We start from the raw sequence: 14,696 nt of genomic DNA on the forward strand, positions 1-14,696 counted from the left end.
CTCCCTCCCTCCCTCCCTCCCTTCCTTCCTTCCTTCCTTCCTTCCTTCCTTAGGTGGTACTTAATGCTAGGATGCTAGGCAAATGCTATATCACTGACTATATCCCCAACCGTTGCAGTTGGAATTATCACAAATGCTGTTAATGGCTCAGTGTGGTGGACTATACCTAGCTTCTCCTTCCACCCCTTCCATCAAGTTCAAATCTTATCATAGTCTGATTCTGCTCTAGCCCCACTGGTTCTGATGATGGGTCAGTAGGCTGAAGGCTGCATGCACTGGATGTCCCGGTACTCTGGGTAACCAATTGCTGTCTCTGATTCTGCTTGCCTTCTGTTTTCTGTGGGGCAGTTGGTAGCTGTCCTAGAAGACATTTTCAAGTTCTGGAAGGCACTTAGTTCCTTACTTCTCCCAAGGATCCCAGAATGATTGAAAGAAACTAGGCTGGAATATTGGAATGTCATGAGATTAGAGAGCCGGGATATCACAATCAGGCAATTTGACATATAGGATATGAGGGTAAAGGAATGCGGAGTCTCCGAAGTCCAAATTCTATTCAGATTATAGTGTACTAGGGCCACAGAATTTGATAACCATTGACTGTCAAGAATTGGAAATGCATAGGCCTTAGAGATTACCTGGTCCACCTCTGAGTCTGATTCATGTCTCCAATCTACCTTCTCCAGTTCCTACACTATGTGTTTTATTATTGAAAAAAAAAATGCCACAAGATCCCTGTGTGGCTGAGTAAATAAACATTCTGAAAACTTTATTACCTCAGAATAAGGGATAAAATTGCCCTTTCTTCCTAATGCCCAGGACTAAGGTGCCTTTCATCCATGAGTTGCCCTGGGTCTGAATAGAATGTACTTGATTCTATGTGATTTCATTCACCACGTCTTTGTACACCATCTTACCAGGCTATTCTGAGGGAATAGGATGGTCATTGAGCAGGGAGTACCTGGATAAAATCAGGGGACAGGCTGGGTACAGTGTCTACCTTTAAATCCTAGCTATTGAGTACTGCTGGAGAAATCTTAACAACCTACAACTTGACAGGGTAATGGGTCTTCATTCCCAGCAAGCAGAGTGAGTAAATAGCAGGCACCTGCTGGAATCCTGGTTCTCAGCAGACATCAGGGATCAGTCGATCAGGACTCTTCTCCGCTGGGCTCCGGATGTGATCTTTATAGCATCATGCTCCAAGCAGCCACTAGCAATCAATCACAGATGGCCCAGGAGTTAAATCTACTTAAACTTCCTGTCCTGGTCAAGTTTGTGAAAATATCTCTTTCATTCATGTCATTCTTCAAACCAGGAATACTCCTTCCACTTTCTTAACTCCACCTTCCAGCTAAGAGTGGAGATCTGGTTAGAAGACATCATCTTCTTGCTTACACACACTTTAGGCTGAGGAGGTACCCTCTTCTGCCCATGGACCAACTCTCCCCCTGCTCTGCTCCCTCCTCTCCTGCCTTTTTGAAACCTCTCTCTCCCTGTACCAGAAGCTTCAGCAATGGGGCTTGAGGAGGTCACAGCGGCTGTCTTGGACTTGGCAATATCCCTTCCCTCATCCCTTCTATCATGCTGAAGTCTTTCCCATCCTAAAAGCACAGTAGATGAATGTACAGCTAAATACAGTTAGCAGCTTTAAATTTTATCAAGTAAGGACTTTCTGAGCCTGTTCTGCTTCTACATCTATCCCACCGTTCTCTTTTGTGAAGCTGCCTTAATGTGAAGACTGTGCTTGAATGGATCTTTGTGCCCTATGAGCTTGGAATGTCAGGAGAAGGGAAGTGTAAAGGCCTTCCATACCACTGTGATTTGCAATTTTAGGCTTTCAGCTTCCTCAGCTATGGTAGAGAGCTGATGTTAATTAGCCATTACCAGGTGCTGGGTGACCTTGGTCCTGGGTTCTGGGCCCACTCGGGTGGGACACCCTGCTTCCTCATCGGCCTCCATCTCTGGGGAATGGCTATGCTCTCTGGCAGCCCCTCAAGGTCTGCCAAGGCACCTGGGAGCTAGGTGATTCTAGTGACTGCCGTTCCTTAGTCAGCAAAGGCTGCTTGGTATAGAATGTACCACTTGGAGACAGCTGGGTAGTGAGTGGGAGGAAAGGTGCTGGGGGGGCCACTTCCCCGCACATGTCCTTACAGCTGCTTGGCTTATACTAGGCCTCCTGAAGGTGTCCTGCAGAGGGAGAGTGGCCCTTCTATCACCACGCAGTCTGTCAGTCAAAGAGCTGCTCCTGTGGGCTCCTCCAGGAAGCCCCTCCAGTGAAACCTTATCTGTTTCTTATTTCTGTGTCAGAATCCTAGATAGCCTGGAATCCCAGACAGTCCAAGCTAGCAATCAGCTCCTCCAATCTAGATGAGTGAATTGTAAGAGGGGAGGGGACTTGCTGGAGACCACAATGGGCTATAGTAGAGCTGCAATGTAAGCCCAGAGCTCTTTCTATGCAGTATCAGTGGCCTTAATGAGCTGTCCCCAAAGGAACTGTATCCATGTCTCAGTGCCTTCTATATGCTTCACTGAACTAGGACTCAGAAGAGGGAACGGTCTAGCTAAATATATCCCTGGCCCTGGTCTTTGACACATTTGGTACTGAATGGGGTGGGGAAGACACAGAGCTAAACAGTGGACAGCCCCATTATAAAGAAGGGCAGCCATGAGGACACTTGTGGTTTGGATGGATTGACTGACCTTGAGGGTATGTAGGCCAGGGAATGAGAGGGCAGATCAGCAGACAGGTGAGCACATCTCTAAGCCATCTTTCTATTTGATAGGGTCTTTCTATGTAACCCTGGCTGGCCTTGAACTCTCTATGTAGACCAGGCTTGCTTGGAACTCACAGAGATCTGTTTATCTCTGCCTTCCTAGTGCTGAGATTAAAGGTGTGGGCTACTACACCCAGCTGTAAGCTGTTTCTTAAATCTCCTGAAGCACAAGATGGATTCTCTCAAAATAAATGGTGAGAAGCAAAAGTTATTGTAAGATGCCGATCAAAAGCTGACTATTGAAGAAGTCAAATAGAATATCCTGGCCCCAGTGTTGCCATCACAGAGACAACCACAGAGAACAGCAGAATTGTGAGGAAGAGCAAACACGGAATAGGGGCCTTAAAGATGGCTGCCCAGATCTGGAATTCTAGGTAGAATTTGTAGCTAGATCCGTCCAACCCATAAGGGTCCTCATGGCTGCCCTTCTTTATAATGGGGCTGTCCACTGTTTAGCTCTGTGTCTTCCCCACCTCATTCAGTTCCAAATGTGTCAAGGGCCAGGGCAGGGATACATCTAGCTAGACTATATATCTAGCTAGAATTTGTAGGAAGAGGAAGATCCCCAGAAGGAAACATCTAGCTCATGGCTCTATGCTGCCATAGTGATGCTTATAGTTCATTATGATAGTGGTGGTGGTGGTGGTGATGATGATGATGATGATGATGATGATGAATGCCATTCTGGATCCCTACTACATGGCAGGTTATTTAAATGCCTATTACTCTTTTTAACTGTTCTACAACATAGATATTTTAAATTCGTCAAATAGTTATTATTTCGCTCCATTAACAGGAGAGAATTCAGCCCTTGAGAAGGTACTAGCTAGGGTGACATGGCACATGGCATGGCTGTATCTGAGGCCAGAACTATTGGCTGTCAGAGTCCATCCCTTCCTCTGGGCCATGGGGTCTTTAGCCTTGGCTCTCCTCTGTCAGGTAGGTTGGGGCTGGGATCGACACTAGGGGCTTCCTTTGGTTCTGGGCTCTCACGTGTTCACTTGGCACTTGAAGGGGCCACAGAAGTTATGCTGGACTGTGCAGGGGCCTCTTCTTTTGCCAACAAGGACTGTTACGAGAGAACCCTTGGCCAGAAACAGTCCAAGCTCTGCTGCTGGGCACTCTGTGTGGTTTTCCTGCCCTGTTTTCCCCTGAGAAGTAGAGGTCGGGGCCAAACCTGCTCCAAAGGCAAAGAAACAGATCTTGTCCTGGTTCTCTTGCAGCAACGCCATAACCCTCCTGCCCATGCGCTCATTCCTCTTGTAGATGAGCTCCTGTCGGAAGTAGCTGTCGATCTCTTGAGCTGTCACCTGCTCATGAGGCGGGAGAGTGGTGTTGATGAAGTTGGGTAGCTGCAATGATAACAGAGGCACAGGTCAGATAAACACGCAACCTAGGTGGGGCTGGTAACTTACCTTTCTGAAGCCCTACAGCAGGATCTGTGTTTCCTATTTCTCAACCCCCAAACCCTCAAAGGTGAGCATTGCTCTAGTTTTACATGTGAAGCAATCATGAGTGGGAAAAATCCCAAGACACATGCAGTCATAGCTAGTGAAGGGTAGAGCCGAGTCATGTGCCCCAGTGGCTAGAGTCCCATAACAACTTGCCTGGTGTCTCTCTAGATGTTAAGGCCCAGGGAGGCTGGGCAATGCTCATCTCCTGTTGATCTTTCTTCAGAACTCAGCACTGGCCTGGGCAATCAACCTGGTTCATCAAGAGGGTATGGAGGGTCAACTAAGATGCCAGGTGTGTCAGGAAGGCTACAGAGTTTGGGGTTAGAGTGACATGGGCTTCAGATTCAATTCTAATGCTGTGTGTACTGGACAAGCTGTGTACTTTGCTGAGCCCTGGATCTCTTATTTAAAGGACAGACTGATGTGATAGTGGACACTAAATGAGACAATGGGTGCTGCTGTGGCTGTACTCTACAGAGATGACAGGGGCACCACCTTTGGCCTTTCCCATATTTGAGCCTCCATCTGCCCAGCTGGATCCATACTTGACACAATGTGAGCTGGACCTTTGTCTCTTCTTGAGAATGTCTACTGAAAGATCACACCTCCATCCATGCTAATGCATGTGGGGTAAGCTGCTCAGGAATCCTCCAGCTTTCTAGCTTTGGGCCCTTTACCCTCACTCCTGCCACTCTCCACATCCAGACTGAGGCCTAGCAACGGTCTCACTGTTGTGCTCTTGAAGTAGCAGAAGGCTCCCTGAGTTCAGGGATGAAGTTATGATCATTCCAGGTCCCCAGGGCCTGCTACAAGAAAGATGCCCATCAGAGGTCCTCAAACCCGAACATACGGTAGTATTGCCCCCTCCTAATCTCAGTTGCCTCTCCCGGGGTCCTGTGTTCACATCATTTCATCTGTCTGGTTCATTCTAGCACCATCTCCTCTAACACGTGCCTGGGAGCTTCTGGTGGGAAACTGAGGCAGTGAATCAAAACATACCCTTTACCCATTCCAGTCATAACATCTTCCAAGCTCTTGCTCACCTGATGTCACTGCTTCTATTTCCCACCTACCTAAGCACAAAGCACAAAACAGCAGGCCTGACTGAAAGTCAAGACTGATGGAGATCAGGCCTGTAAACACCAGGTTTTAGTCCCCTAAAAGGGCCAATTAGCTTAATTGTATGGTTTTTTAGCCACTGTTGAATTGTCAACATTCCTTCTGAGAAATGGGGGACTCAAAAGAGATTGAACCCTGAGGGTCTCTGAGAAGAGTGGGACACCTGCCTCTGGGATATGCCGAGCAAGGACCAATGTATGACATTGGTGATAAGAGTATCTGCACCATGGGGCTCCTCTGTCAGAAGGCCTGACTTACTGATCTTGGATGAAGAAGGTAATGATATGGCTGTGCCCTTTACTCAAACAGTGCACAACACGTATAGTATACATAGCAGTCCTGCTTGTGTCTAGGTCCTCATAGAACTGGTGCCCAGGGACTGCTTGTTTGGCAAATAGAAAAATGACGGAACTGAGTTCTTACCCTCCTCAACTATACAAGGGGTGACTGGCAGCCTTGTTGAAATAGGTTACATTTGACTTGATGCGGTTATAGAAAACACCAAAGACTTTTGAGTCAGGCAGAGAACAGAGAGGCCACAACTGGAGGGGCTATTTCTAGAAACACGCCCTCAGAGCTTCTCTCTATTTCTGGGATATGGGAGAGAATAGGAGGTCATGCACAAGTACTTGTTCAATCAATGAACAAGCAAGTGAATGAGTGGGCTGAGTGGCAGTTGAGGAAGAGTGCTTATGAGCACAGGCTCTGGGGTCACATAGTCAGCAGAGCTCATGTTACCATTCCCCTTTCGCTGCCCGATGCTCACTTTGTGAGTCTCAGGTTCCCTGGTGGTAATGGGGAAATATATACTGTTGCACAGATTCAATGAGACCAGCTTTGGGAAAGGCCAGCACAGTGCAAGGCACAAAGGACATCTTGAGTTGCACTTAGCCCAGCTTTGTCACCTTCCCCTGTGATGTCACAGGTTACTAGTGGCCTCCAGATTGCTGTGGAGGCAGAGTTCTGCTTCCCTTCCCTCTCCCAGGGGTCCTGGACATGTGGCCTTTCCCCTCTGCTTCCTGCTCAGTGCACTGGCGCAAAGATGTGGCTCCTTTCATTCCCCAGGGAACTAAAACTATTTACAAGGACAAGAAAGAGTGAAATTTCAAAGCCATGAAGGAGCTGAATGCTGAGCTTCCTAGACTGCCTAGCCACAGGCCAGCACTCTCTGAGTATCTCATATTGATGGGTCTTGGCTCCATGCCAAGGATGGGGCCTGGGTTTGGGCCAGGGCTGGGAGAGAAGCAAATTAATGGCATCACTGGACTTGTTCAGGCCTTAAATCTCCCATGATAGGTTTAACTGCAGGACGTATGATAACATTTTGAAGAGAGTATAGACCGTCCCCAGAGCCCTAGGGAGATTAGTGTGCTATGGGATGACAAGGAGATGGACTGGGTAGGACGGGGTGAAGCCTGGGGGAGGGCTTCAGTGCAGGCGCTCCTCACCTATATCTAGAGCTGGCCAGTTACCAAGGTCTGCTGATGACATTCAACCACCACCTTCCTTGTAATGATCCACCTGGGAGATGCCCTCTGATAACCCCTACAGGTCCTGCTCTGTGTAGGCTAAAGACTACCCAGCACCCTCAGGCTGGGTCCACTACTGTTCCTCATGAGGTTTCCTGCCCATGGGCTACTTACTCAGTTGTACCTATAAGAACACCGTGGGATGTGTATTGGAGAGGGCAGGGAGGGAGGCATGACTCACAGGGCCCCTGACAGGGTGACCATGTGGTATTTTTTTTTTCCCCAGGTCAGTCTAGGTGTGTGGCTAGAGGTAATTGATGCATACTTGTTAATTATTTTGACTCTGAATTGTATTCCACTGCCAAACATATCTGGTTTGGGGGCTGGAGCCATGACTCAGCGGCTAAGAGCACTGGCTGTTCCTGCAGAGGACTCCGGTTTGATTTCCAGCACCCACATGACAGCTAACAACAGTCCATAACTCCAGTTCTAGGAGTTATGGGGATTCCAGGGAATCCAACACCATCTTCTGACCTCTGTCAGCATAGCATGTCACTGGTATACTTACATAAAAGCAGACAACACACTCATACACATAAAATAAAAAAATACTTTTAAAAGTATCTGGGTTTGGATAAGATATATATATATATATATGTAGTTATGGTGCCCCTCAGGAGGTTAGGAGCAGGAAGCCCAGGCTTCCCAGGGAAGGTCTCTGGGTAGCTTTCCCATTATGAGACACTAACAGTGTCAGTGGCCTACAGTGCTGAGCCAGGGCATGGTCATTGCTGAGGGTGGGGTTGGTGGAGCTGGGAGGGAGGCAGTTACGGCGGAGGAACACTGGGACTCAGGTTCTGCACCTGTTCCATCCTGGCTGCCAAAGGTCACTTTATTATCTTCCCAGATGCAGCCAGAGGCATCTTTCTGACCAGAATGTCTCCTGGCTGGCACTCCCTCAGGCTTCCAGTCCTCACAGCATCCTCACCCTACAGGCTTGTCAACTGCTCTGCAAACTATACCACCATCCTACCTCTCTAACCAGCCCTTCCTGTCAGCTATCATTCTCACCTGAGAGACTCCACTTATAAGCTTAGTTCTCATTTCATGGTCACCCTGAAGCCTCCCTTGACTGTGGCAGGTTGACAAGCCCTAAAGCTGCTGGCTGCTCAGTCCCTGAGACTTTGAGGCCTCAGGCTGCATCTATAGCCCCACCATAGCAAGACATGAAGGGGCAGGGCTCGGCTTTGCAACCCTGGCAGCAGCTTTTTCTGTCCCTTGGGGGCAGGCTTCCTAGTCCCCCCTCAAGTCTTCGGCTGTACACTCATATGTAGCTCAGACTGTGATTCAAATTCTGGGTGGATCAATCTTTCTACTCTGTCCTACTTTGGGTACCAGAACTGCTGGGAGATGTGACTGCTGCCACCAGAGACCAGCAGTGCTTCTGGAACCAGGTGCAAAGGAAATCTGAGTTTACCATCCCCAAGGTCACCTTGTGACTCCCTTTTCCAGCTTAAGGTCAGTCACAGGCCTTGTCCTATCTATTCTTTCTCCCCAGGCTAGTGACATCACAGGCAGTTAATGAAGCTATAACTGAGACCCTCTGCTATGGAGCTCCCCAACCTGCTTCCCAGTGGATACAGGGTGAGACTCACCAAAAGTGGGTCCCTGGTGAGAGTCCCACAAGCCTTGTGGACTCAATCTCTTCTCCTTCCTCCTCCACCATGGAATTAAAGCCCTCAGACCTGAAGCCTCCCATAGCAAGGGCTGGACTCCTTCCTTTCCTATCTTCTAAACTGCTCCAGCACACCCTGTGCCCATAGTGTTGTGCATTACAGTCATTCACTGGCATATGCTGTGCACCAGGCGCCAAGGGGTCTCCTAGGAAGCAGAGCCCAAGAGATGAGCAGCTCAGCCGTGCCCTCAGGGTGCCTCAGGATTGGGCAGCAAGCACAGACAGAACATCCTGGCCCCAGCCTGGCTAGCCTCCCACTGAAACTTTGTTTCTCCTCTGCTGGGTCTTGGGCTCACTCACACTGCTCTTGCAGTTGGAACATTCCTCCTCTGTCTATGACCAATATTCTTCTGTGGCCCCTACCTTCCATGAAACCTTCTTCATTACTCCAGCCCAAGGCGCACCTAATGAATGACTCCTGCCGCAGGTTCTAGCCACACCTCTTCTGTCCCCAGAACAAGGCTTGCACTATGAGACATTGATTTCCCTTGTCTTTCAGGCTCCCTGCAAGAGGATAAGCCTCACAAGGGCTGTCCTCCTTGGCTCCCTACCGTATCCCTTTGCATGGCATGGTGCCACACACAAACTATTTCATTTACTTAGCAAATATTTACAGAGCCTTGCTCCAGGCCAGGTACAACTCTGGGCAGGTAGGCAATATAAGACAAATCCAAATCCTGTCCTCATGGAGCTGTTCTAGCGGGGAGGACCACAGCAGGCAGTCAGCAATGAATGCGCTGAGTATATATTGTGTTGGAGGGTAGTCCAGCCCATGGGAGCAAAGTGGGGCATAATAAAAGGATAAGAGATTTAAGGGGTTGGTCAGCTACAGTTCAGACAAGGTGGATGGGGTCAACCTCATTGAAATGGTGATGTTTGAAGATGGAGGGGTAGTGCACCTGGGGAAAGCACCAGTGCAGAGTGAACAGCCAGTGAGAAGGCAGAGGTGGATGGCACAGAGGACTGTACTGCTGGGGTGTATGTAGGAGATGGGGTTGCAGCAGGAGTGAAACAAGAACATGCAGGCCACTGCAGAGACTAGCCTTTATCCTGAGAAAATGGGAAGCCCACGCAGGGTTCAGAGCAGGGACGTGGCATCCTTTGTCTAACTCAAGGTTTCCTGAGTGGATAGACTTTCAAGTACCAAGACAAAGAAAACCCTGGAGGCATCAGAGACACCTGGGGAAATACTTGATTCCACCCAAGGGTTTGGAGAGGTTTCTCATAGGAGGCAACGTTGACCATAACTAAGTTGTTAGGGTAATCTAGAGAAAGAGGAGCCTGAATAAAGTCTCAGAGACAAACTATTATAAGTTCTACTTGTCTCTACAGCAATGTCTGTGAAGCAGGGAACTGGAAGCTCAGAGTAACTGTTCTTTCCCTTCCATGAGCCTTCTTTTCCCCAGATGTTGACTGGAACCCCTCAGAAGCCTCCCTGGTCTTTTAGGCTTAGCTTTCAGTATTCTGTGCCCCAGAGCCATGCAGACCTGGTTTAAATTGCTGGTTTTGATGATTCAACAACCAATAAACTGTTTGGCTCTTTTTAAATAGGGAGGAAAGGGTTTACTTAGCTTACATCTCCCAGGTCACAGTTCATCACTGAGGGAGCCCAAGGTAGGAACTCAAGGCAGGAAACTGGAGGCAGGAGCTGAAGCACAGGCCATGGAGGAACGCTGCTTATCGGCTTGCTCCCCTGGTCCATGCTCAGCCTGCTTTCTTATACAATACAGGACCACCTGCCCAGGGGTGATACCACCCACAGTGGGCTGGGATCTCCCACATCACTCAAAAAAAATCAAGAAAATACCCCACAGACATGGCCACAGGCCAGTCCAATGAAGGCAGTTCCCCAGTTGAGGCTTCCTCTACCCAAGTATGTTGACAACTAAAGCTATCTAGCACAGTGGTACTGAGCAAGTCTCTTGCCTTCTCTGAGCCTCAGTTTCCCTCTTTATAAAGGGGATAACAATAATTTCTGTTTATCACAGCTGGAGAGGAACTGGTCTATATTGGTACATAGTAGGAATCTAATAAATACCAGGTGAGGTCATATGGGCCTAGCTCCACGTCTTCGCAACTGGTAACCCAGAGGCTAACAGGGTAAGAGTTGAGGAGGGGCCTCACCTGGGACGTGTCATGGTTGAAGATGACGGTGTTGAGGTCCCCGCAGTTGTAGTGTTTGATGAGGTCCTCCGTGGTGTAGGGTGCCTGCAGGCTCCCAGCCCGCACGCTCTCGTGCTGCAGCAGGGTCTGGTTCAGGGCAAACAGCACCTGGCCGAGGAAAGAGAGGGCATCAGGGCTGTGCTCAGGGACTGGCTGGCCTCTGGGACTGACTGGCACCCTCAGGACTTTAGGGCTATGGGCATGAAATAGAAGATACCTGGGGCACAGTTGCAGCTGTCTCGGGGAACATGGCCACACTTCCTGCTCCTGACCCACTGCCTTGAGCACCTGGGTGCTCTCTTTCCTGGCTTTTACCTACACACATGACATGACGAATGATCTGGGTTTGGGGTTTGGGGCAAATTTTCCTCTTGACTCATTTGTGGTCCTGTGCTTAGAAGTGTTCTAGAACAAGCGACTCATTCTATAATCGACAGCAGCCCAAATATGGCAAAAGCAAGGAAAAAGCCCTGATTTATGTCAAGGCCCAGAGGACTGGAAGAGCTCGGGTTTGGAGCCCACCTGCCCTTACATTCAAGCAAATGAGCCCTCAGGTTCCTCTGTCTTCTGGGACACTTTGCCTGGCTCTGGGGATGCAGCTGCTAGGCATCAAGGTCAGCCAGAGTATTGTGTGGAAGTCACCTCTGGAATCAGAATGTTTCCAATAGGCCCCCAGACACTTTCTGAGCAGAATGACTGCTTGTGGCACTTGAGAATCATGGCCCCCACAGAGCACAGGGGGACTCACACACAGGCCCTGTGTGATTTTCCACTTCAGACTTTGCATTGTATAGTATTTATTTGTTTGAGACAGGTTCTCACTATGTGTCCTCAGCTGCTTCGAATTCAAAGTTCTCCTGTTTTTACTTCCCGTGGGCTGGGATTATGGGTATAGACCACCATACCTCAATTTTAGAGGGGAAACTGAGGCCTAAGGAGTGGAAAGTGCCTTACTCACATGGCTTGAACTAGAGTCAGGATCACAAGGTAACCCAGACTCCTTTGCCCAACCAGAAGGAGGAACCTGCTCCTCAGAGGAGCTGCTTAGCACAGATGGAGAGAACATCTGTGCGGACATCAGGAGGTGATCTGAGGCCTCTTTCCCTGCCTAGCTTGTGCCTCTAGTCCCCGGGCCCTGCTCTATGAGCTTGCACATGTTTTAGGGACAATCCTCCAGACCCTTCGTACATAGCCATTCAGGCCCAAGCATCTATCTCTGGGACCACTGCAACATTGCCTCTCAGTGCTCCTATGTTCTTCTCTTATGGTCATCGTTAGGGGAAAATCTGGTGGTCTGGCTCTTTCTTTTCTTGGCTAAAAGTCTTCAGGGTTCCTGTTGCCCTCAGGTGAAGGGGCCGACTGTCTCTAAGCAGTAATCTGGACTGTGTTGTAGTTAATAACTTAATTTCTTACAGGGCTGTCACACCCCCAAATATTAAAACACTCAGCATTCTTACAAACCAAGCAGTCTTCAGAGTTCGTGCCTCTGTACGTGATGTTCCATAAGCTAGAAAAAACCTGTCTTCTATTCTCAAACTCCATTGCCAACTCAGATTTGGTTATCCAGACTCCATCCAGGTTCTTCTCCATAGAACTTCTCTGTGTGCCTGATGCTGGATGAATCCGACCTTTCCTTATAGCTCTCATGCTCTTCGGCCCAAAGCCTAACCCCTTCCTGCATCCAAGCCCTTTCTCTAGGAACTTTGTTGCTGCCTCCCTTACTGATTCTGAACTTGCTCCAACAAGTGGAATATCAGTGATTGTCACAAAGGAAGGCCTGGAAAGGTCCTGGTGCTCTGGCTGTTGGCCCCTCATATACCTTTTGGTTTTGGCTCAAGCTGCCAGGCCAGCCTGTTAGATGGCTAGAGTACACAGAGCAGAACTGACATAGCCAACACCATCCAGACCAGTGGACAGGCAGCCAACTCCCAGACAAGATCAGCAGAGCTTACTAGCAACTGGTCCTGGCCCCCTGAGCCCTGTGTGCTATCTTTACACAGCACATCTTGGTGACAGATGACTGATACGATATACTTCCTTCCGCCAGGGTGTGCATACTGGCTTTGCATTGTGTTTAGCTGCCAGCCATGCAGGGGCTATGAGCTTCCTGAAGACAGACAGCACACCTTACTGACTCTTTTCTTTTTTTCCCGTGTTTCTTTTTTTTTTTTGAATTTTTACAAAAACTTTATTAAGAGTTTCATACATGTATATAAGGTGTTTTGATCAAATCCATGCCCACTTCCTCCCCTCCAACATTCCTCCCCTCTGAAGAGGTAACCCTAAAATCTTTTAAGGATTAGATACAGGCTCCCAAATACTTTTGACATTTTTGGCCTTTGGAACAGAATATGTTGCTAACAGGCCCAAGGGCATTTTGACTTTTAGCCAAGAAACTGGCTACATTTCTTTGGGGTCTTTTTGCCTTAACTGCCTAGCCAATTCCTACCTCCTATTCTTATCACACCATCCTCTGAAGGGGTTGCCCAATAGGGATGCCTGCAGCACTCAACATTGTGCCTGGGGGAAGAGAGAGTAGAGCTATCTCTGTTTCTCTTTAGAACCTAGACACCTGCTATGTTTCCTTTATAGTTCAAGGGTGCTTTATATGCCTTTAAGAGAAGCCTCTGGAACTCTGGCAGGAGTTCTAGTTCCCACTAAGACATCCAATCAGAATAAAAAGCTCTTGAAATAGATGTGCAGGGCCAGACCAACTTGGTGTCATGGACAACAGGGCCAAGCTTGTGTCTCCTCCATGTTTGTAAATGACAGGAGAGCTGGATTGTACAAGATGCAACAACCCCAACTGCTCCCCTAATGAGCTGGCTGGAGGTGAGGTCAGACCTCCTTATCTCACCTCTTGGCCTTCTCTGGGTCCCTGAGCTCTGGTCTCCACTACTGAAATCAGATCTGCAGCCATCTGGTGCAGGGTGTTGATGGCAGTGTGGTGGCTGGGGATGGATTACAGGGGGTAGTGGCCTTGTTGCTGTGGACATTGCTAAGACAACAGGCACTTCCTCCCACATAGCACATGCCTCAGATGAAAGTGTCCGTGTCAAGCTGTTCCTCTCTCCTCCTCTGAGAGCTCACAACACACAAACTTCTAATGACCACACCCAGCTGCTGTACACACCTGCCCTGTTGCTTCTCAGATCAGCGTGGCCAAGGCACCACCTGACTTGGGGTGAAGTCATCTGCCTGGGCGCCAGAAGACCTAGCTGGAGGGTAAATGGCTCCCTTGGACCCCGCTTGACTCATGAAGTCAGGTCTGCAATGATGTGGCCCTCACGCAGCTGGGAGGTGTTCCAAGGGATTAAGTATATTACAATCTGCAGGGTGTTAAGAACAGTCCTGGCATGGAATGAGTGCTATGTGCTCATAAAATAAAACTTAGGAGAAAACATTTAGCACCAAACCTTCCTAACTTGGCTCTGGGAGGGTCCCTAGATCTCATTTGATCCAGAGTCTTCAGACACTTTTTGGCCATGGAATCTTTTGTTGTTGTTATTTTCCAAATGAATCCTACTTGGAACTCCAAATGTGGTGAGACAAAAATGGAAAGGCCTCTGGCTGATGTAAGGGAGGCAGGCTGGGACTCAGTGTTCCCCTCCCCGACTCTCCCCAGCAGAGCCTCCAGCCGGGACCCTGGAGCCCAGTTTAAGGACCACTGGTCTCATCCTGTGCCCTCATCATGTAAAAGAGGAGACAGGTGACTAGGATGAGGCTTGCATGAGGCCCACAGTGAACTGGGCAGAGGGGGCTTTACCCAAGGGTCCTACCTTCCAGCCTTGGGCCATAAGACTGATGAGGTAAGACCTCCAGATGCCCACTGGTACAGCCATGCCCACTCTCTTCTCAGGATTATTGTGCAGCAGCCAGAAGCATTTGTTGTTGGCGTGTTACAGGCAAGAGGCTAAGGCCAGGCTGTCTGAGAACTCCCTTGTGTCTCAACTTGTAACACTGTATCTTCCTGTGGCTTCTA

General features: G+C 48.9%; 1 protein-coding gene across 4 annotated transcripts in view; it reads right to left on the reverse strand.

Annotated features, from left to right (window-relative positions):
* Trabd2b (TraB domain containing 2B) overlaps nt 1–14,696 on the reverse strand; it is a 229,963-nt gene that overhangs the window by 21,365 nt on the left and 193,902 nt on the right. The window contains exons 3-5 of one of the 4 annotated variants that reach the window (XR_003848974.1): nt 10,676–10,822; nt 3,952–4,126; nt 1,106–1,210 (exon numbers count right to left, since the gene is read on the reverse strand). Coding sequence is in view for 3 of the 4 variants with exons in the window: in XM_029561933.1 (XP_029417793.1) it covers nt 1,185–1,210; nt 3,952–4,126; nt 10,676–10,822 (348 nt within the window). In the remaining variant the exon portion in view is untranslated. Of the gene's footprint in view, nt 1–737; nt 1,211–3,951; nt 4,127–10,675; nt 10,823–14,696 lie in introns of those variants that run through there. The other 3 variants (XM_029561933.1, XM_008829753.3, XM_029561932.1) reach the window with 3 other exon arrangements.

Source organism: Nannospalax galili, unplaced genomic scaffold (assembly GCF_000622305.1).
Source record: "Nannospalax galili isolate Female #2095 unplaced genomic scaffold, S.galili_v1.0 scaffold1734, whole genome shotgun sequence".
NCBI lineage: Eukaryota > Metazoa > Chordata > Mammalia > Rodentia > Spalacidae > Nannospalax > Nannospalax galili.